The sequence below is a fragment of the Plasmodium coatneyi genome, chromosome 12, assembly GCF_001680005.1.
Source record: "Plasmodium coatneyi strain Hackeri chromosome 12, complete sequence".
Classification (NCBI taxonomy): Eukaryota; Apicomplexa; class Aconoidasida; order Haemosporida; family Plasmodiidae; genus Plasmodium; species Plasmodium coatneyi.
Window position 1 is genome coordinate 3,812,299 of NC_033567.1, and position 21,622 is coordinate 3,833,920.

Here is a 21,622-nt window from a genome sequence, read left to right on the forward strand (position 1 = left end):
ACATGAAATGGTTTATATATACACGCATACATTTGCACCCCGTGTGCATCTATGTTTAAGCATGTTGCATCGGCGTGCATGAAAAGCGACTAAACCCAAAGGAACTATGAAATGCTAATTCACCATATCGAAACGGATATTTATAGACGGGGGAAATTTTCAACCTATTAAGTTTCCATAGTAGAGGAATTTTCCCCCCATCTTCGAGTGTTAACCTCGGATTTGGGTGTCTTCTTGTGTACCTATACATGCAGGGGGAAGTGCACAGCTGGAAGGAGCTTCTTAGCATTAGCTTCCTATTCAGTGCTCTGCGTGTGCCACCGATACTACGTAGTACATATAAGATCATTTAATCTGCGCACTAAATGGAAACCAATCAGAGTCACTTTCTTTTTTTCCACATTTGTGCAGTGTAAGATAAGGTTAATGGGTGGACTGTCACTTGTTAGGATGCGTTCCTCCCGATGTTCGTTACATTAAATTATTGTGCTGTTAGGTGAGGAAAAAAAAAAAAAAAATACCCCCTTGGCGGTCTTCTCAAATGGTACATATTGCTGCCTATTACTTTGGTGAAACAGTAATAAAATGGCACACGCAGGGGTATACTTTTTCTTTTCCCCCCTTTTAAGATAGCAAAAAGGGGATTAAAAACGTTTGAGGGTGCGAAAAAAAATATGATTGCCCAGTATGTGGACAAACCATCCTTTCCTTTTTATTTCCGCCGGTTACGGATAGTAGAATGTTGCTATGTCCTAAACTGCTTCGTATGCAGAATCATCGAAGGAGAAAAAAGTAGAAAGGAACGGCGAGAATTACATAAGCAGGCAAAGGGGCCATAATATACATTTTTAATTAAGCCAATGGATTTTCTTTTTTTTTCAAAGTTCATTACGGCGACAGTCGCTGTGGTAGCCAGTTCAGATAATTTCTGTTTACCTCTCGAAGAATGTGCTTCATTACATGAATTATTTCCTCCATTTCGGAGATTGCACCGAAAGGGTGGGCGACCCTTCCCTTTTCTGTGCCACAAATGGGAATTCCAGTTAGCCAAAAAGGGGAAAAAAAAAAAAAAAAAAAAAATCCCAGTTTTTACCTGCACGTTCAGGCGATTATTTACACATACATTATGACATGTCATTGGGTGACAATATAACTCCAGCAGAGTGGTTGCTATTTTGGAAGAGGATAAAAGTAACGTTTCCAAATGATGTGAAAATCGTCGACAGGTATATTTCCCACGGTGTGCTGGGTTTAAAAATGCCTTCCTTTTTTGCAGATTCGCGCTTTTTCTGATGTAACAACACAATATTGGCGTGACGCTGTTGTGAGTTGTTCGTATTCGATATATTTTTTTTTTTTTTTTTTTTTACTATTCATTTTGCAATCGCAACTTGCAGTGTGTACCTAGCTCTCTGACGCGTTGACAGACACGTTTGCAGGATCATCGTACTTGCAAAGACGCAACGCAGACATAGCGTCGAACAGTGCTATTGCATTCCCACACCACAACATGTCAATAAAGATAAATAAAGATGAGAGTAAGCGGGTGCACGTGTGGATAAGGAGTGCCATTGGCACGCCCAACAGGAGGCAATACAAACATAAGAATATTATGTATCCGTATTTTCGCATGTACAAGTCACCATACAGAGCGCGAGATTCGCGGACTCGACAGGCATTCTGGCCATGTGTTGACAAGTACCCATGGCACACCCATCAGAAAAGGTGGGTAAAACCAGAAGAACTGAATGTAAAATTCTTTTCCGAGTTTGTTAATAAGCCGCCGGATAAGAAGAACCTATTTGAGACGTGCCACACGCTGCCCTTTAATGGAGTCAACTGTCTTTTTTGGAACCCCATTTATCTAAACAGTCATAAGTATATTGCCAAATGTAGTAAAGCGAAGCAGGCGGATGGAGAAGACACAGCGGAGGAGAAGGACGACGTGGACCGTGACGAACACCCTTCCGAGGAGTCCACACCGGTAGGGGGTGATGCAAAAAAAAAGGTGATAAGGATAAGCAACTTCCACTACATTGTGCATAGCGAGGTCAAAAATAACCTTTATTTTTACCTCAAGGGTATCCGCTACAGTATGAGGCCCTTCAGAGGAAAAATAATTGGAGATCTCTACATGAACGAAAGGAAGATACGAAGCAACATTTCCACAAATGGGATAATAAATGGGGAGTGGAAATATTCCTTTCCGCATGTTAAGATAAGTGAAAAGTTTTCCGACGCGGGGTTAGATGAGTCTATCGAGGAGGAAGAATCCGAGGGGGAGGTACTGGACCAGTTGGTTATAGCGGATAAGTTTACCTACCGCCCTCCCCTGCCCAGGTGCTTTAGCGGGCCATGAGAATGGACTGGATAAACATATAAATTATGGTTAAACCATGAACCCGTGTGAGAATACGCCGTTTTTTTTTTTTTTTTTTTTTTTTTTTAAGTCCCTTTTTTTGGTGCAAATTGGACAATTTTAGCTAGTCGATGTGGGTATTTGTGTGCCACCCCGGTGGTAAGCCAATACGACTAATCACCGCATCGGTGTGTCGTATGGCTTGTTGGTACTCCCCACGATAAACACACATACTGGAAATTACATCCAAACAGGATGTGCTACTTATGCAGCGTAATAAAAAAACGTGCGATTTGTGACATTTCTGGCATCGCTGCAAACTCAGTTGAAGATCCACTTTTTGTAGATCTCGCCCAGCAAATAGGGCTCCAAGGTGAGCCTATTAATCTTCGCCTCGTCGAGCAACTTATTGTTAATAATAAAATCGATGCAAGCTGTGCATAGCTGTTTGCAACAAATTCTGTAACTCAGAATGAGGATATCCATGACGTTGGACTCGTTTATATGGTGGCTGATGGCGCTCTCACATAACTGCATTAGTCTGAAAATGCTATAACGGTAGGCAGCCAAGACGATGAGAACGTACGTATCAAGGGAGTATGACATGGCTAGCTCATCGGTGTATAGGTAATTTACAATTATTAGGAAGATATCGTGATCTATGTCATAAATTGGGATGACCCTCATTTTTTTTATTTTCTCTCCTTTTGCTGTTCCGTCGTTTACTGGTGGGATGTTCTTCTGTATGCGGTAGTCTTGTTCCCCTTCTGTGGGGGATATTCCGTTTGATGATCCCCCCGTGGATGTAGACAAATTGAGGAGCGTCTTAAAACCAGGGCATCGCGACAGCAAAATGGAAGAACACCCATAGATGTATTTATTCTGCACGAGAAAAATGACATCTGCGTATCTGTAATTATTGACCATCATTCTGTAATATTCGATCAGGGAAGATGGTTCGATGTGGACTTCCTCCAACTTCAAGGCGTACACATCGTTCAGAGAATTCTTTCCATCAAATCCAGCAATGCAGTAAATGACGTTTTTATAAAAGTGAGTATTCATGCTGCTTCTGTTCGTGAAATTATTACACGTGTGTATTTTATACCATATTCTTTTGTGCAGGTCAAATTTGTATAAATCATTTAGCCTTTCACATCTGAGGCCATTATACCCTCCCAAAATGTATATACATTTATTGTGTATAAAGGACCCCATAAAGTACCTAGCCGTGGGGATTGCTCTATCGGGAGGAGATACACGCGTTTCATTTTTTCCCCTTTGTGAAATTCTACTTACTCGTGGGTCTCCCAACAGTTGGACCTCACCAACTTCGTCTTCCTCCTCTACGGACGTTGCAGACGTTGCAGACATGGCAAACGTTGCAGTTAATTTGTCCCCCCCAACCATGTTATATTTCATCTCCGTCCAAATGCCCGTCTCCAAATGGTACTGATAAAAAATGTCTAATCCGTACTCTCCATTGTATCCCCCAAAAATGTAGAAGTAACCGTCGGAGATATGTCCAATGGCACAGGATCTTGGACTTGGTATTTCACCACTTTGCTTTGTCTGAATCCATTTTTCTTCCTCCAAATGGAATGCATACATTTTGTTATGTACCGACTTGCCGTCGTACCCTCCGAATAGGTATACAATTCCTTTCCCTTCATCGACAGATAAAGCGAAGCCAAATAACGATGGCGGGGCAAACCTCATGCTCTCCTTCTTCACATTAACAGGCTGCCACTTTTCTCTCCCAAAATCGTACACATAAAAATCATTCAGCCAAATTTCATTCCCTTGGTATCCTCCAAGTATATACATTTTATCCTTAAATAAAAAGGCAGGATTATTTTCCCTCTTCGATGGCCCATTTAGGGACTCTATTTTGATCCATTCATTTTCTGCAATATTGTATTTGTAAAAATCGTTCAGTCTCCTTTCAGATTTGTATCCCCCAAATATGTATATGTGATTTTTATACAATACAGAGGCGGCTCCCGTGCGTCTGGGGAGGCACACATTTTTCTCCTCATTCCAGTAGCCTGCACTACTTTGCGCTGCCGCCCCATTTGCGTGATTAGAATTACTTCCGTCCATCTTCTTATAATTTGTCTTTGCGCTGTTTGGTGGCCCATTTAATTTATTCCATGTTAGTACTTTCCTGCTTTCGTTTTTGCCTGTGCGGATGCTTGGGCATTCTTTGCCCTTCGGGTTGGCTTTCCCCGGGGGGAGACTCATTGTGGGGTTCGTTGCCTCGATCCGGGGGACGTTAAGACTATTCACAAGCGGAAGCGATAAAGAGACGCCCCTAACACCAACTGGTGGTTCACAACTCGCAGATGAAAAAGAAGCACACAAGTAGATCTACACAAAGGAAAGCGAACCTTTTGGGGGTAGTCTCACGAGACAAATGCGATTTATACCCAGCACCTGCAACCAGGGGAGGTACCACCTTCGTGTGAACAGCGACCTAAGTAGCAATAACAAAGTAACAACCAATGCAGAACGGTTACTATATTTTAAAGCGCCACGTGATCTGATAAGTGGAAAATTTTTTTTTTTTTTTCTCTCACGTTTGCTGTGTTCCCTCGTACTGCTCTTTTGCAATTTTGCAAATTTGCCGAGTTGGGAAAAGTTGCTTATTTTGCACCACCGACAGTATCCGCCTTTTTTTTCCCCCCAAAATGCTGCAACCAAGTGGAAAAAAATTACAACTGCTGGAGGTGGACCAGCATCTTACTCATATATACACTTCCTCTTTGCGATCACCGTCATGAAGAGAAAAAAAAAAAAAAAAAAAAAATTATCCCTCATTGTCTTTACCTTGTAAAAATTAAAAAATTGTACAACCAACCAGGGGCAACAATAAGAACAAATAGGCGAGTTGATTAAAATGGGAAAATAGGAAAGATACCAAGAAAAAATTTTATGCCATATCGTGTCATACGCGAAATTAAGCGGATCTAATTTTATTTTAAAAAAAAAAAAAACGACTAGCCAAATTGGCTGAAATGTTAACAAAAAAAAAAAAAAAAAAAAATGAAAATAAAAAGGTAGCAGAAATTGTACAAGGAAAAATCTTAAAATGGCTCGAAAAAAAAAAAACGCCGGTGTAGGTTTTTACACAAATGTACATAATTCGGGGGGGATGTAACGTATACCACAAATTAAGGGTTATTCGGTTAATTATTGAAGGGGGTATCAAAACGCAAACAAACATATTGAACAGATTTAATTAAAAGTATTCAAACATATTACACAGGAATCAAATGGGACAAAGGTGCGCAAGGCGGCTTCTTGCACAACCCGCGTAGGTTGTTAAATGTGCCCAGGTGGGGAAAAAATATATAAAAAAAAAATATATAAACAGCTAAAATTGCGCTTTTGCATACGGGACACAACACAGGAAAAAGTATACAGACCAAAAAAAAGGCGGATGATACTGCCAGCGTTCCGCTCGTGCAGTCTAGCATGGGCATAAATGTGGGAAAGACCCGTCATTGACATGCACACTGCAAACCCGCACATCGAGATTACATTATCGAGCAAACCCTCCTCTGGCAGTAGTTGCAGCAGTTCTCGTCCTCCGGGTCATCCGAGGGCCCGTGTGCAATAGTGTACGATACGCTCATCTCGTTCTGCGGGAACCTGTAGGAATTCATCCTGTAGGACTGAGTGCTACTATTGGTAAAGGAATAATTGCTGGACTGATCGGTATAGTATTTCTTCTTCTCTAATTCAAGTTGGTTACACCTTATAATTAGTTTCTCCACCTGCTTTTTATACGAATGGATAATGCCTTCCGATTCTTCCTTCACTAAGGTCAGTTCGTTTTTTTCCTTAACAAGATTTTTTATGTTCATATTTTTCTGTTGAATCTCATAATTTCTTAAGTGCAAAATTTTGTTAAGTTCTGTTTTTTGTTCCTTTTCCCTTTTTAGTTCTTCTAATTCCTTCTTCTGATTTTCAATAATGGAGTCATAGTTCCTTATTTTGTCATTCAAATCTTTCAATCCTTTTTCTCCCCTGTTCAACAAGGACATGACGTCATTCGAGCCGTCTGCATGGTCACTATTGTTTAAAATTTCGCTGTCAAATTCGAGTAAGAAAGTTTTAAATCTCTCTACGATGGCCATTTTTTCACTTAGGGCTTTCTTCAAATCTTGATTTATTTGTTTTCTCGCTCCTAAATCTTCTTGCAGTAGTAACGTTTGGGGAGAAGACCTCTCCACAAAACACCTGTCACATACTCGAACCTTCTCTGCATAGCTGTATTCACTTATTTTTATTTTATTGTCTGAACAGTTGGAACAAAATACATTTCCACAAGCTCTGCAATGATGTTTCCTCACCCTTACGTTAAAAAGGGCATTGCAGCTGTAGCAGTTTGTTACCTCCTCATCAGGGACCCATAAACATTTTTTGTCATTTTCATTTTTGTCTGCATCCCCCATGGGAGATGCTGACTTGTTCAGGTAAAAATCGTTTTCTGTGTAATGGCCCATATATTATTTTGGCTAGTTTTTTTTTTTTTTTTTTTTTTTTTTTCAGCAAGGTGGTCAGGCGATTTTAACATGAATGAAGTTTGAACAGGGGGGTGGTGGGGGAATTAATGGCGATATGAAAAGTTATTTGCCAAAGTGGGGAAATGTCAAATTGTACAGATAAACATATGCTCCGATGGACTGCGCATATTATTTGTTACGTCTCACCAGGCAGTCCGCCGAGCTACTCAACGCTACCCCGCCGTGGAGAAGCAAAGTGTAGATTTACGATCGCATATATAGAGGCATCTAAACACGCTTATGTAGGCTTCATTTACGCTTACATATGTGACGCGGTTTGGCCTCAACCAGCGCGAGCGCGCCAACTACCAAAAGAAAAGTTTTAAACGAAAAATTTGAAAAAATTAAGAATCAAAGCGCAGTCACTTTTTCGTAAAAATGCTGGCTCGCTTTTCCTGTTCGACTTTTTCGGAAAGATTTCATAATTGCAAATTTTGTGCGCTCTTTTATTTATTTTTTTCATCCACGTGGAGGGGCATTTGACACGTAATTTGAGACGTGGCCTGTACATAGGCGCCTATATTATATAGAACAATATATGCTGAATTTACGCACAACACTGTGGTGCCACGAAGTTTAAAAAATAATGTTATTATTTTGTGCGTCAAGGTGAAGCATCCGAAGTGGTAAAAAATTTTTTTTTTTTTTTTTTTTTTTGCTGCACTGCACACAAATTAGTTAATAAGAGAAAACTTATGCATCATTGCATGTTGCTTCTTTGGGGGCCTAATGCTTGTAAACGAATTTAAACGAGAACTAAGCTCGCAACTTTTCAGCTCTTTTCTGTTGGAAAAAAATGCATAGAACGGTTTTTCCCACAAGTGAATGTATAAATTACCCGTTTCGTATATTCTTTAAAATTATTTCAAATTGGAAAAAGGCGCAAAATGATTTTTTTTTTTTTTTTGCAACTTCACCTTCGTTGCGTAAAATTCACGTCGCGCAAGTGATGTTTGTGCGTCAGGCAGAACAAATAAAACGAATCGAACACCTGTCCGTGGTTGCTACTGTTATTAGCTTATTTACGCAGTTCATCCTTTTGGAAGTTTTTATAAGCTGGCTTAAGTTCCCCCAATTGGTATAAAAGCGTTGCTCTCAATAGGATTGCTTAACCATGTGACAGAGCAGCGAACTTTGCTTTCCTTCCTGCCACTTACTATCATGCCAGTTGGCGCATGTGTGCGAAGCAGCGGAAAAAAGGGGTCTCAAAAATGTGAGAATAGTAAGAGACGTGGGCAGACGAATGAAGGGGATAGAAGGATGAACACCCACAATCGCGCAATAGTGCAGTCGTGCAGTCGTGCAGTTGCGCATGCGTGGAGGACTGTTGGTTTTTCCCCTGGCGAGACCACCATAAAGGCTTTATCACCCCCTTTGGGGGGAGCAAATCCATCTGCATTAATAGTGCGGTGATCGGCCTGGCTGCCCTGGAGAGCATTTCCGTTCTGTTCACAAGGGAACTCACAGATTTGTCTTCCCCCATTTAGTCGCATCACCAAATTTGATACAACAAAATGATAGAAGACCCGTTTTATATTCCGTTCGGGCAATCGCGCAGCTCCTACACTTATTTGTTCATGCTAACGTTCCCTTTTTCGCTTTCTCTGCTCATTCGCCAAATATACGCAAAGTGGGTCGTTGTGCACATTCCTGCAGAGTTGGGTACCCATGAGAGAGCAGGTCATTCATAAGGGCACAGAATTTTTCTATCAGTTTTTCAATAACTTTTTCTACCATGGGTGGGGTAGTGACATGATAACGTGAACCCTGTCTTAACTTTCTCCTGTTGGATTCACTACTCCGTTTTTGTTCACTTGGAGGCCGTAGCAAGTCGGCGTCAATTTCTATGTCCGTCACGATGTAGACTGATTGGTGATCTCCTGAGGAGGAGGAACAAATTCGGGTGGAGGCTGGAGTTTCTCTTTCCACAAAATGGACATCCACGAAGCAGCCGCCAATTTGCCTACCTCCAGTTGGCATACCTTCCCCGCCGTTTATGTTAAACTTGATATGATAAAAATCCAAAGTTTGGATAACTGCATTTGTGGATAGTTGTTTTAAGTAATGAGCTCTCTCTTCCAACTCTTTTTCTTTCCACCGAAAAATAAAAGAAACAAATAACTTTCCTTTTTCTGACAAGTGCAGAATGTTTGCCTTCCTTTGTCTATCGTTTGCTTTCGTTTTTTTCGTCTGGAAGTTACTGCTAAGTATGACCACATGGTGACTATCCTTTAATTTTTTCTCTCCAACAATCGATTGGATATTTTTTTCACTGCATAATCGATTGTAGTGAAATCTGTGTGCATTAATCGCGGGGTATATTTTTTCGTACAGCAATTTTTCCCTTTCCATTTTGGAAAAAAGGGGAATTTCTTTTTTTTTAAAAGTAGCTTTATTTGCAAGGGTCAGGATGAGTAAAGTGGGAAGGTATATATACTGCTGTGTTTGTCCAGAGTTACTACGTGACATGTGTGCGGGGGTTATCCATGCGGGTGGAGGAGAAGTGGTACCTTGGCTAGCCTCCCTACCTGTGGACGAACATATTATTCTTTCTCCTATGTGTAGCGAAAAATTAGCGTAAATCTTTTGATTCCTGTTTAGCTGCTTAAAATTGGAAAAGTGCCCGCAAGTTAATTTTTTCCTATTTCACGTGCGGATGCTTCTCTCACGAGCTGTGTGACAGCAACGCTGTGTGCACATCCATTTGTAAAAAAATAACTCACCGTTTTTTGTTGCCATTCGAGCTACCGCTGTAAGAACTATGAATGTGTGATCATCTTAATTTTTTGCGTTCCACAATTCCGCGCCCCGCTGTCCTAACGGTCGGTAAAGAAATACTGGTCGCCCAACGCTCACAAAAAATAAAATGATCACGCGAAGTTGCACTTTCGTTGAATTTTTTTTTTTTTTTTTTTCTCCATGAGGAGTTGTTGAAGTGTGTTTGGGAATATGTGCATGTAGGAAGCACTTTTTTTTCCCCCCCCGGGCGGCTGGCAAAATAGTTGCGAACAAATGGACGGCGTTGCACTTGGAAGCAGATTTTTTTTTTTTTTCACGGACGGACAGATGAGACAGGTCATTTGTAATGTGCCCAAGTGGGGGAAATGCCAGGCAGTTTGTTTCGCGTCGTACATTCGTCTGCTCCCCTAGCTGTTGATTCCTTTTTTCCTTGCCACATAAAGCGAATTCGAATCTTACCGTGTCAAGTGAAGAAAAAAAATGCAGACAAATGGACAGTGCGACCACATGGCAGACTTTTTTTCATCGTGAACTTTGTTCAGGCGCGCACAACAGAACTGTTTCGTAGGAAAAAAAATAGAAATTACTCATTCGGTTGGAATAGCAAAAAAATACAACCCGTTGGTGTTTCCTCGCGCATGGACCAACGGGAGGAAGACGCCAAGGGAGGAGAAGGAATGCAAAAGTATTGCCTATCAGAAAAAAAAAAAAAAAAGGTAGCTAAATTATGAATATAGTGCATACATAGTTCTGTTGCGGGAATACCGTGTTGCCAAGAAATGGTTCCAGTGCCTTCCCACCATTTCGCCTGTGGGGTATTATACATAATATGCATAATCATATGTGTGTGCACTTTTCTGCAAATCGTTCACTCGTTCCACCACTGCCCGCAGAAAATCTGCCCCGTCTACCCCTTGATTGAGAGAACAATCAATAAAAAGCAGCATTAAAAGCAGACTCCCCACACATACACGTGGTGTCCCTTTTGATACATTGAACGTCCCCCCCGCAGCCGTGAAGTGCACATCATAAACCCCCACTATGAGGAGAAAATGTTCAGGTCACAAGGAATAAAAAGATGGACGATGAAGAGGTTTCTCTGTTTCTCCATAGGGACAGCAACTATTATTTACGCCCTACTGCTAATACTGATGTCGATACTTATGTTAACGCACACATCGCATTATAATGAAGCGTTATTCATAGTCATGGCAATTTTAAATTGCATTTGCGCTGTATTAATATTCATTTCCGTTGCACACAAAAATGCCTTTACAGCGTATATAGCATATAATGTGGTGGTCATAAATTACGTTGTGGAAGCAATAGAGTGTTTAATATGTCTCTACAATACCTGTACGTCTCATAGCGTCCAGTGGTATTATGACAACTTCGAATGGCACAGAAAAATTATTTTTAATTACCTGATATATTATGGCATACTAGAAATGATTGTTCATATTTTTATGTTTATCATGTCCTTCTTCGTTATACAACTGGTTTGGAGTTTTTATCGACTTTTGCAAGTCGGTGGAAATATTTTTTCCTTCCAGAGGGCCGAAGATATTGAGAAGAGCTTTCATGGCACGTACCACTACACGTATGGAACCATTCCCCCTATGCACCATTACTGATCAGCCTTCCATGGAAGAAGGATGGTTTATCTGTGTGTGTGACGGGGATGCACACAACAATGAAGAGGTACACGTTCATGTTATCTTCCAGACCGACTTTGTCTTCCCCCATTTGATGCGCATTCCGTGATATGGCTACTCACCGATCTGCACTTCGGGGTATTGTTCCCCGTTTTGCATGTCTCCCTGATTAACTGCACGTATTTATTTTAACCTGTGTAGGTCCCGAGGGGCCATTTTTAGCCAATTCATTCTTGCCTTTTTTTTTTTTTTTTTTTTTTGTCCATGCGTGGAGCATGCATCGGTGTGTGCTTTATAGATTTTGTTTTTGTTTACGTTTTTGATTCTTTTCCGATTTAGCTTTTCCTTTTTTTTTTTTAATTAACGCAACCGAGCCAACACCACGACGTTGTCCTTTTTGTCACACCTCCATTTCGAAACCATGGAAGCGACTTATGGGCGTTTGTGGGCACGCACGCTAGACACAAAAATTGACCAGCCATAATAAACCCACTTAAAAATGACCACGCAAAAATAACAAAAAAATAATTTCTATACGATAATCCCTTCATGCCAACTTATCCAAAAAAAGGCGATTATCCGCGTGGAGTCAAGCTATGCAGCGTTTGAAATAATGTTCAGAGGGAAGAACCGCATGGCTCACGGGGAGTTAATGACCAATTCGGTCTATATAACAGGAACACTTAAAAGTGGCATATCCGAAAAGGGGAGCAAAATGAGCGAACGGAGCTCATCTTCTCCATTAGGCCTGAATACGCATTTACCTGCGTGTCCACGTTTGTGCTGCTGCTGAAGGTGTGGACGCAATCCCCTTTGATCATTGCTTTTGCACAAATAGACGAAAGGTGAATAAATTGTACTCACAACTCCGCCGATTTGAAAGGGACTCTCTCTTAAGTGAAGCTGATGCTCACCTTAATAGAGAATACCCGTTATACAATTTTACACATTGATAAAAAAAAAAGACTGATTAAAAAAACGGATTAAGAGGAGTGTGCACCCCCCCCGCTTTGCGCCATTTAAAGGACAAACTGGTATCGTTCTCGAATTCGATAAAAATTGCACAATGTATTCAAACTATCCTTTGGGAGCTGTTGAAGTTGTTATGGGAGTCCTATTTACAAATGTGTCGAACGGATATGCATAAAAAAAATGTTCTGACTTGTTCAGGTGAAAATTGAAGAAAATCGTAAAAAAAAAAAAAAAAAAAAAAATATTTCCTGTACACATGTAAAAAGGTATGGCTTGTTTTTTTGGCAAATTACACAATCCATTTTGTAACCCTTTTTTGGTGTTATTAAGTAAAACATAATTCCACCCCAAATGGTAGTAAAAAAGGGGGCTAAATATGTACATAAAAAACATTATTGTATATTTTTGCGCATCAAGTGGTTGAAATTATTGGGAAAAGCTCGCTCGGCATATGTGCGCAAAAATAAATATGCGGCAGAGAATTGTATGGAAATAGTGGAAGCATTATTTTTGGTACCATTTATTTTTGCTGGGAATTTTTTTTTTTTTTTTTTTTTTTTTTCTTCCTCCCTCCGTGCACAATTTTTCTTGAGATTTTTTTTTACAAAACGTGATTAAATGTTAGCAAATATTTTTCCTTACAATTTTTCGCTTAAAAAGTAAAAAGAAAAACGAGTACTTACAAGACTGCAAATCAACTTTTCGTTCATTTGAAAATTCAGATATTTTACGAAAGAGACTGCGGAAAAAAAAAAAAAAAAGTACGCCTCATTTAGCATATATCAAAAGAGGATTACTTTGACGTTAAATCACCCATCGTACAGAATAAAGAAGCTCATTTGTTCGTCGAAGCGGTGTATCATATATATACTAGCCGTAACGTTAATTCCTTTTTTTTCTCCCCTTTTGATGAGCCCTTAAAAATGGATTTTCTCAACCAAATCAGGAAGCGACAGAGAGAACTGAAGCTGTCGAACATTTTAAATTTCTCACCCTTAACAAATGAAGAGAGGAAACATTTAATTAAAATATACGGCCTGCTCGCCGTGGGAACAATGATAACTGCACTGAGTTGCTATATTGACATATATTTTTTGAAAATCCCAAGATTTATAGCGTCCATGATTAGCTTATTTTGTTCCTTTGCCTTGGCTGGGTCATGCAGTTATTCTCATTATGGCAACATCCTACCAGGTGCATCGAAAAAGAGGTTACTTTATTTTGCCGGCATATCATCCTCCATAGGAATTTTGATGAGTGACTATATTGCTTACGTTAATTACCTGAACCCGTCCATTCTTCCTTTGGCCTTTTTTGGAAGCCTGTCTATATTTACGTGCTTCTCCTTGTCGGCCATATTTTCCAAGAACAGGTAGGCGTTGGAGGGACATTAGCACAAGTGTATATACTGTGCGCAGATTAGTGCTCTTTTAAATGCACCATTTGGGGGTCACATATTTTGCCAATAAATCGTTTGTGTTGTATATTAAACTGCGAATGTATGGAGAATTCTTTTTCATATATGTGTACCATATTTGCCTGTGCCGCTGCATTAATGGGCCCATCCGCACAGCTGCTAAAGTTCGCATAATGGGGTCCCCATTATGTGCCATGACACATTTTTCAACTGCTCATTTTTTCCTTTTTTTTTTCTTTATAGAATTTCCCTATTCCTTGGAACGGTATTATGCGCCGTGTGCTCCTACGTAGCGCTGATTTCGTTTATGAACTTTTTTATAAGGTCACGATATATTGACGCCACTTTGTTGTATGTTGGATTTTTTATGTACATGGGGTAAGTGTCTTCGAGGATGGTGCATGCGAGAGTGAGCCTGCGTAGAGACGTAAAGAGCATACAGGCAATATGCACCTTTGGAGCATATTTTCCCCATTTGGTAGGAAAGCACACAATAAGCAGAGTGAACCATTTTTCTTTTTTTTTTTCCCTTTGCAGATTCGTCTTATTCGACACCCAAATAACGTTGTTTGATTTTCGCCGGGGAAACAAAGATTACATAGTAAGGATTTAAAAAAAAAAAAAAAAAAAAAAAATCATAACGCAGATGATGATCATCTCATGGTTACACAGTGGATGACCACGTCTTTGTCATTTCCGCTGTGTATGGGAATGACCCGTTCGTGTATAAATTGTGCAACCGACTTCGGTGTGCATAATGTTCCACAGGCTATTGTTCATTTTTGACCGATGCTAATTTTTATTTTTTTTTTTCTCCTTCCTCGTGCAGATGCACTCCATTTGTCTGTACCTCGACTTAGTGGGACTCTTTACGCACTTATTGAGGATACTGGGACAGAAAGAAGAAAAAAAGAAGAAATAAATAATATCTCCCCACCCACCATCGATTTTATTTGTACTTGTATAATTAAGCTTCTCCAATGGGTTGGAACAAGTGAATGATTCAGCAGAGGGGTGTAGAAGGCATCGTGTCTGCACGTGCCCACACGTCAACCAACATGTGCATATGTATATATATATGTGTACACCCTTTTTTATGAGGTAAAAAAAAAAAAAAAAGAAAGGTTTTTTTTTTTTTTTTTAATGTTACATTTGTATTATAATTTGAAATTTTTTTTTTTTTTTTTTTTTAAATTTTACACTGTTGTTTATATTGATATATTAAATAACTACCGAACAAGTTGTTTAATTAAAAAAAAAAAGAGAAAAAATCGGAACGCTTCTTTTCTGCGAACTGTGGTTCCTTTTTATGGGTACTAATTCTGCAGGATGAAATGACTCCATGAAAAATTATCTCGCTTTACTCCACTTTTGGAGTGAATAAAGTACGGGGGAAGAAGAAAAAAAAATTCTACACGTCTACGCCGGGTGCGTTTCGCTGAAAAGTGATATTCCTCGGATGACCGAATTGGGGACATACACGCACAGGTGCACATGGGAGGACATATTGTGTTGTATCAATGGTGAGAAAAAGGCTCCGACGGAGAGGTATCCCATTGGGGAAAATATATCTTCGGTAGGTATACGCACACGCACATATATGGATCGGGCGATTCTCTAACAGTGCGTAACGGTGGAATGCATATGCCTTTTAGCCAAGATAATCATATGCTCAATTGTGATGAAGCCTATGGTAGCCACTCGGAGAAAGCATATTTATTCATATACTCTTCCAAGGTTAATAAGGCAAAGAAGTCATGAGAAAGGAACTTTTGTTGCGAAGCGCCAATCACCTTGCATTTCCAAATAGCGTGTGCCTGTTGGGATTCCTGAGGTTTGTAAAATTTAACCTCCGTGGTAGAGTCCGCATCAGCAACGTCAGATCATTTAAAGGGAAAAGAACGAACTGTACCAGTACCTGTGTGCATTCGAGCAGTATGGAAGTGACGGTGAGACCTAATAAAAAAAAAAAAAAAAAAAAAAAAAAGCTACACAATTTAATAAAATCGCCTGAACAGTCAGGCAAATTAAGCAATTTTTTTTTTTTTTTTTTTTTTTTTTTTTTTCATTTGACGCCATTCCTTCTGTACAGTACTTATCCCAATCGCTAGCACAAACGATTGACAACGAATTGATGAGCGACGATGTTGGTTATACCACCGAGCAGTTAATGGAATTGGCCGGACTTTCCATTGCGCAGATAATATGTAAGGAATACAGTTTTGATAAATTTAAAAAAATTATCATATTTTGTGGGCCTGGTAATAATGGGGGCGATGGCTTAGTCGCGGCTCGCCATTTGAAGCAATTTGGCTACAACGTCACAGTTGCCTATCCGAAGGAGAATAAGAAGGTCTTGTTTCAGGTGAGAGGCGTGTCTTTCTCATCTGGGTGTGACCGTAGCGCCCTGTCTACACACTGCTGTAGTGCTCCCACCATAGTGTGATTACTTTCCCTTCTTACACAGAGGCTGCTGAATCTACTGCAGCATTACCACGTGCCCGTCGTGAAGTCCGCAACAGGTGAAGGTACGTCGAGGGGGCATAGAAATGGGCATACATACATATAACCATATAAATACCTGTATGTGTCTAGTTAAGTGTATATATTTATACGCGTGTGCAAAGAACCCGCACGTACTCCCAAATCATGGAAGAATTCATAATGTCGTTTCGTTCCATGCGCAGACGTGAAGATGTACGACCTAGTCGTGGATGCCTTATTTGGGTTTAGCTTCAAAGGAGAACCTCGGAGCCCCTTCGACGAGATAATCCATGTAGGGCTCGTCCCACCTGTGGCATTTCATATATGTCTTTTTTCGTCTGTCCTGTTGTATTCCCTTCACTGTGTACATTTGCGTAGCGAAAAAAACGAACTTCCTGCACTTTCTGAATCCCCCCCGCAGATCATTAACCAGAGCAACAAGCCCGTCGTGTCGGTGGACGTACCATCGGGCATAAACATAGACGGGGGTGAGAAAAATGGGAAGCGAAAAAAAGGGAAAGCAAACGAACAATCAAATGTGCCTAATCAAGTTAAACGAATATATATATTTTTATATTTCATTTTTTTTTTTTTTTCCAAACCAGGCAGCGCAGCAAACGCCCTTTCTGTCAACTCCGAAATGAACATATCGTTGATGCTTCCCAAGGAGGGGGTTCGACATTATGGGAAGAAGCATTACTTGGGGGGGAGATTCATACCGAAGTAATTGTTCCTTTTTTTCTCTCTGCTATGTGTATCCTTGTTGGGGTTCACTAGTGAGCACACCTGGGCTTACAATTCGGCGTACGTCTTTTAATGTAGTGTAATACAGTTTGATAGGGTATTTTTTTATTTTTTTTTTGCGGCAGTTCCATCGTGGAGAAGTACAATTTGAAGATTCCTCAATTTGCAGGTTAACACACATCACTTGCGAAGTGATCTTTTTATTTTCCCATTCGTTCAACATGACAAGAAAAAAAAAAAAGGAAGTAAAAATGATATAACTTTTTTTTTTTTTCTCACTCATTTGACACTTTGCAGGGGATAACTCATATGTGCAACTGTAGGCGGGGGACTTGTAACGGGGCTTCATGGGGAGGTTGCTTTTCCATCACACTGTGCTGCATAGTAGTATAATGTGATTTCTTTGGGGAGGGACATTATTTCCCTTACGTCTTTTTTGTAAAAGATTTACTACGAGAATCATCCCCCTTTGTGACCACCTTCACGAAGACGTTGCAGACAGACTGATGAAGGAAATTTCCAACGGGAAGGAAAATATACGAGCCCAAACTTCAGAGATTTCTCTCCCATTTGAGCGACACGTCGTTTGCAAAATTGGGATGACACCTCTCTTTTCGCTTTTCCCTTTGGGAGACAAAACGGGTTGTCTACATTCATCACGACAAAAAATAATACCAACGTTGGCAGGTTAACCCAAGCAGCACGCTCTTCTACATTTTTTACATTTTTTTTTCACACTCCCGCGTGGAAGTTTGCAACATGCCTTTAATTTTTTGCAAAAAAAAAAAGGGACGCTCGGTTTGGATTTTGACCGTTCCTGTCCTTTTTCCTCATTTACAATGTGATTAACTTTAAACAAAAATTTGATGCGTTCCGCTTTGCGCCCACGGAAGAGTTTTTCACACAAAATCAAATGGTACAAAGGGGTGGGGTGATATTGCAAAAAAAAAAAAAAAAAAAAAAAAAAAAAAAAAAAGGAAAAAAGGCAGAAGAGTGAATATGTGAATGAATGTACAACACACACTCACAGCTTCAGCTCATCAGCCAACAATTCAAACGCGTCAATCTGCACGCTGGGCTTTTTACTTCCTTCTTCATTTCTCTTCGACGAAATGGCAAAGGAGTTAAAAAAATTATTTATCTGGTCATCTGTGTTGGAAAAATTCCCCGAGGTGGTTAGTTGGCTCTGAAATTTGCCCGCGGATTTATTTGGGTCATTTAAATGCATCTTGGGATAGTTCCCCTGGGGGGGTTGATCATAGGACTTACTATTACTTTTCATTATGCCTGCTCCGTATGGGGGTGTATATCCCTGGACTTGTCCTTTTTCGCAACTGCGTACTGAGGTTGCACCGGCAAAGTGGGAATCTGTAGCGTTATCAAAGGAGAAGAAATCATTTGCCTCGTTAAAATGAGGAAGGTTTTTTTCCACTCCTATGGCTCCTTTTGTGTTTCCCCCTTGGTTATTATTTTCTAGAAAAATCAGATTATTTTCACTGGTTTCGTTTAGGTTAATTTGGTTACTACTACCTTGTGTAGTAGGGGTGCGTGCACTGCTTAACATTTCGACTGGGTTTTTCTTTTTTCCATTTTGGATGCTTTGCCCAGTGGAAAAGTTCATATCGTTGTTTCGATATGTGTGCCGTGTGTCCCCTTCGTGTTGGTACTTCACATGGAGGCTGCTAAACAGTTCGCTGTTGTTTGTTCCACTTTTGTTGTTACTTCTCCTTTGGGGGGCGTCCACATTTGGAGGAGCCCCCATGGAAAGGTGATCAAAATGGATTATTAAATCGTCCACGGGGTCCACTTTTAAATTATCTCGGTTACTTCGTTCAGTTGGGTAGTTTTCCCTATGAGAGAGAAAGTCCAAACTGCTGGCCGACGTGTTGTCATTGTGGAAGCCGCTTGGATATACGTCACCTGTAATGGGGTAACTACCCTGTGTGTTGGTTGTGCCCCCCCCGTGGGTGGTGTTCCTCCTACCGTTGCCACTGCTACTGGTTATATTTACCGTCACTTCGTCATCCATGTCGAGTAGGTTGGGGACTTCCACACTGGAAATGGGTTCCCTCCTGTGTACGTCCTCACTAGGTTGCTTAGCCCGAAGACCCATCAAGACAAAAATTTCCAAAACTTGTTTTTTTAAATGCTTAATTTCTTTGCATCGGTAAAGTTCTTCCAAAGTTTGGTCCTTCAAACATTGAATAAGAACTTCTAACGTTTCGATTGCCTTTTCATTTTCTTTCCTCTTCCTATGTATCAGCAGATGCTTTATCGCACAGAGTACCTTTAATTTATTTTTCCAGTTGTCCTCTTCACTGATATATTTTAACCTCAGCTTGGAGGTAAGAATGGACACAATAAGTTTTGTGTCTAGTGTTTCACATTTCTGGGCAAATTCATTTAACAGACCTTCAGCAGGTACTTTATTAATTCCTGCGTTGATCAACACATCTTCGATTACTTTTCTTTCATAAACTCCTGCCGTTTGTGATTCCTGTGGTTTTCTTCCCAGGTCCTCTCTCCTCACGTTTTGGAAGCCTCCACTGTGGTGTAGCCTACCGAAGGAGTTGCTAATCCCGCTTTGGTTGCTACTGTTCGTGGGATACATCCCCCCGTTACCAGGGTAACCACCTCCACCGTGATGAGTTACCGTTGACCTTCCAACGCGGTTCCGCTCCACGTTCCTGCTAAAGGCGTTACCGTTCATAATGCTCTGTATGTTTAGCGATCCGTTGGCGTAATTTTTCGAAAGAGACGCACTAACCTTGTTAATTTTGTTCACAAAGGAGGAGGGGATATATTTGTTGGCCACTTCGTTTAGATACTGCATAGCCATTTCGCTTTTTGTTTTTTGGCCAGGGTTCTGCTTAAAATAGGGGTTGCCAAACCCGGACATTTTGCTCATGTAATTATTTCGGTCGTTAAAATTGTTCCCCATTTGGTTAGCTGGGTTTGTGTCGAATGTATTGCCTGCTCCTCCACTTCCCCCTGCGGGGATTCCATAACTATTGTGCACGCTGCTGTGCACGTTGCTGTGCATACCGCTATTGGCAGTGTTGTTCCTTTCAAAGTGGGAATTTCCGAAACCCTGTATCCTATTATTTTTCATCATCTCCTGACTATTGTTAGACGCGCTTTTCCCATCCGCCTCTGCAGCGTCATAAGAATAAATCAGCTTAACCAAATCCGATGCTTCTTTCCTCACCAACATGGAAGGAGTCTCCCCCTTGAGCTCATCATGGACTATATTGCATGCTTGGCAATCTTTTATTATTTCTATTTTTTTTTTTAAAAAATTACGAAAATCGGATCTTTTATTATCACATAGATGCTTCAATATTTTAAGCGTTTTTAACTTCACATTGATGTCTGTCCTTTGTAACTTTTTTAGGAGGTACTCTCCCACGAGGTTCATGGACTCCTTGGAACAGAAGGCCATTTGCGATATTTCGTTGTAGAGGTATCCTGGCGTGGGCTCGTCGTTCGACGAGGTTGCCTTGTTCAAGACTAGGCGGTTCATCTTGGGGGGAATATTCTACTAAATGGACGGTTCCTCCTGTTTGCTTTAACTTCGCTCCACTTTGGAAGCAGTTTTTCCTTCCCACGTGGATACTTTCTTTTCTGTTTAATTAACCCTTTCCTTCTTGGCGTGCCTTCCGACGTAGGCCGTCCGTTTGGGTTTTCCGCTTAAAACTGATTATCCGATTAAGCACGCCTCCTCCTATGGGAAGCCTCAACACATTCCTCTCCTTTGGGTGCTCCCCCCTGGTCTGAAACGGCGGAATTTTTTTCCAACTGTTATGGGTAGGTGCGCGCTGGTACCCTGCACTACGTCACCAAATTGGAATAAGCAGAATGGGGGAGAAAAGGAAGAATCTCTTCTGTCACGTTGCTTCCTGAAGTACTCATTCGTGGGGGACCTCTACCGTCAGTGTATTTTATTCGTGCTTATGATGTTTCCTCTTCAGCCACACGTATATTACGTATGTGTTCACGCCAAGGTTCGGCGAAATACATCCGTTAAGGGGAAAAATTCGCGACTGGCACTTTCTCCGCTCATTCTCTTGCAGGCCTCTCCAGCCTTCCCCCTCCGTAACGTCTCTCCTTCAAAAAATGGTACATCAATGTTAAAGGGTTCGTTCAGTTGCTGACATGAAAGGAAAAGCAAAAGGGGTGACGCGCGGTAAAAAAAAGGGGTATAAAGAAACGGCAAAAAAAAAAAACAAATTGCAGAAATGGCGGAAATGGCAAAAAGGCCAAACGGCAAAATACTTTACATACGTACATACGCGCATATTGCACGCGCATGGCCTACATATGCGCAAACATTCACAAGTCCGCTGAAGTTTTCATTTTTTTTTTAAAAAAAAAAAGAAGAAGAAAATATATGTGCACATAAAACAAGTTATCCTTGCCAATTGGGCAAGTTGCTTCATTTTACAAATGCATTTCTCCACATAATCAGGGGGGGGGTGACAAAACGGTATGCTGTCGCCGTCGTGCGGAATGCATTCATTCAGTGGCCCCACCTCGCGTGTGCGATTGAAAAAGGTGTTCATTTGCAACTTGGTACATATACGTGACACAAATGTGTTACGTCCTCGGGAACAAACTGCTTTTTTTTTTTTTTTTTTTTAATCCTTCTTTGTCACGGCGGTGGGGGCTCAGCGCGTCTTCG

The 21,622-nt window shown here is 40.7% G+C and overlaps 8 protein-coding genes across 8 annotated transcripts; 4 read left to right on the forward strand and 4 right to left on the reverse strand.

Annotated features, from left to right (window-relative positions):
* Positions 1-1,510: 1,510 nt before the first annotated feature.
* PCOAH_00045120 (Uncharacterized protein) lies at positions 1,511-2,359 on the forward strand (the record flags this gene model as incomplete). The annotated part of the gene is made up of 1 exon (XM_020061296.1): positions 1,511-2,359. The coding sequence occupies one exon, from the start codon at positions 1,511-1,513 to the stop codon at positions 2,357-2,359; it is 849 nt and encodes a 282-aa protein (XP_019917010.1).
* A 321-nt stretch (positions 2,360-2,680) lies between these two features.
* PCOAH_00045130 (Uncharacterized protein) lies at positions 2,681-4,603 on the reverse strand (the record flags this gene model as incomplete). Its single annotated transcript, XM_020061297.1, has 1 exon — positions 2,681-4,603. One exon carries the CDS (start codon positions 4,601-4,603, stop codon positions 2,681-2,683), a length of 1,923 nt encoding a protein of 640 aa, XP_019916677.1.
* A 1,295-nt stretch (positions 4,604-5,898) lies between these two features.
* On the reverse strand, positions 5,899-6,870 carry PCOAH_00045140 (zinc finger protein; the record flags this gene model as incomplete). The annotated part of the gene is made up of 1 exon (XM_020061298.1): positions 5,899-6,870. The coding sequence occupies one exon, from the start codon at positions 6,868-6,870 to the stop codon at positions 5,899-5,901; it is 972 nt and encodes a 323-aa protein (XP_019917078.1).
* A 1,668-nt stretch (positions 6,871-8,538) lies between these two features.
* PCOAH_00045150 (Uncharacterized protein) lies at positions 8,539-9,282 on the reverse strand (the record flags this gene model as incomplete). Its single annotated transcript, XM_020061299.1, has 1 exon — positions 8,539-9,282. The coding sequence occupies one exon, from the start codon at positions 9,280-9,282 to the stop codon at positions 8,539-8,541; it is 744 nt and encodes a 247-aa protein (XP_019917045.1).
* Positions 9,283-10,498: 1,216 nt separating this feature from the next.
* PCOAH_00045160 (Uncharacterized protein) lies at positions 10,499-11,303 on the forward strand (the record flags this gene model as incomplete). Its single annotated transcript, XM_020061300.1, has 2 exons — positions 10,499-10,512; positions 10,682-11,303. The coding sequence occupies 2 exons, from the start codon at positions 10,499-10,501 to the stop codon at positions 11,301-11,303; spliced, it is 636 nt and encodes a 211-aa protein (XP_019916715.1).
* Positions 11,304-12,946: 1,643 nt separating this feature from the next.
* PCOAH_00045170 (Uncharacterized protein) lies at positions 12,947-14,635 on the forward strand (the record flags this gene model as incomplete). The annotated part of the gene is made up of 4 exons (XM_020061301.1): positions 12,947-13,668; positions 13,957-14,091; positions 14,251-14,314; positions 14,543-14,635. The coding sequence occupies 4 exons, from the start codon at positions 13,220-13,222 to the stop codon at positions 14,633-14,635; spliced, it is 741 nt and encodes a 246-aa protein (XP_019916379.1).
* Positions 14,636-15,409: 774 nt separating this feature from the next.
* PCOAH_00045180 (Uncharacterized protein) lies at positions 15,410-17,264 on the forward strand (the record flags this gene model as incomplete). The annotated part of the gene is made up of 8 exons (XM_020061302.1): positions 15,410-15,662; positions 15,806-16,078; positions 16,181-16,241; positions 16,401-16,489; positions 16,619-16,685; positions 16,803-16,920; positions 17,067-17,110; positions 17,239-17,264. 8 exons carry the CDS (start codon positions 15,471-15,473, stop codon positions 17,262-17,264), a joined length of 870 nt encoding a protein of 289 aa, XP_019916889.1.
* A 701-nt stretch (positions 17,265-17,965) lies between these two features.
* PCOAH_00045190 (Uncharacterized protein) lies at positions 17,966-20,464 on the reverse strand (the record flags this gene model as incomplete). Its single annotated transcript, XM_020061303.1, has 1 exon — positions 17,966-20,464. One exon carries the CDS (start codon positions 20,462-20,464, stop codon positions 17,966-17,968), a length of 2,499 nt encoding a protein of 832 aa, XP_019916187.1.
* Between the last annotated feature and the right edge of the window lie 1,158 nt (positions 20,465-21,622).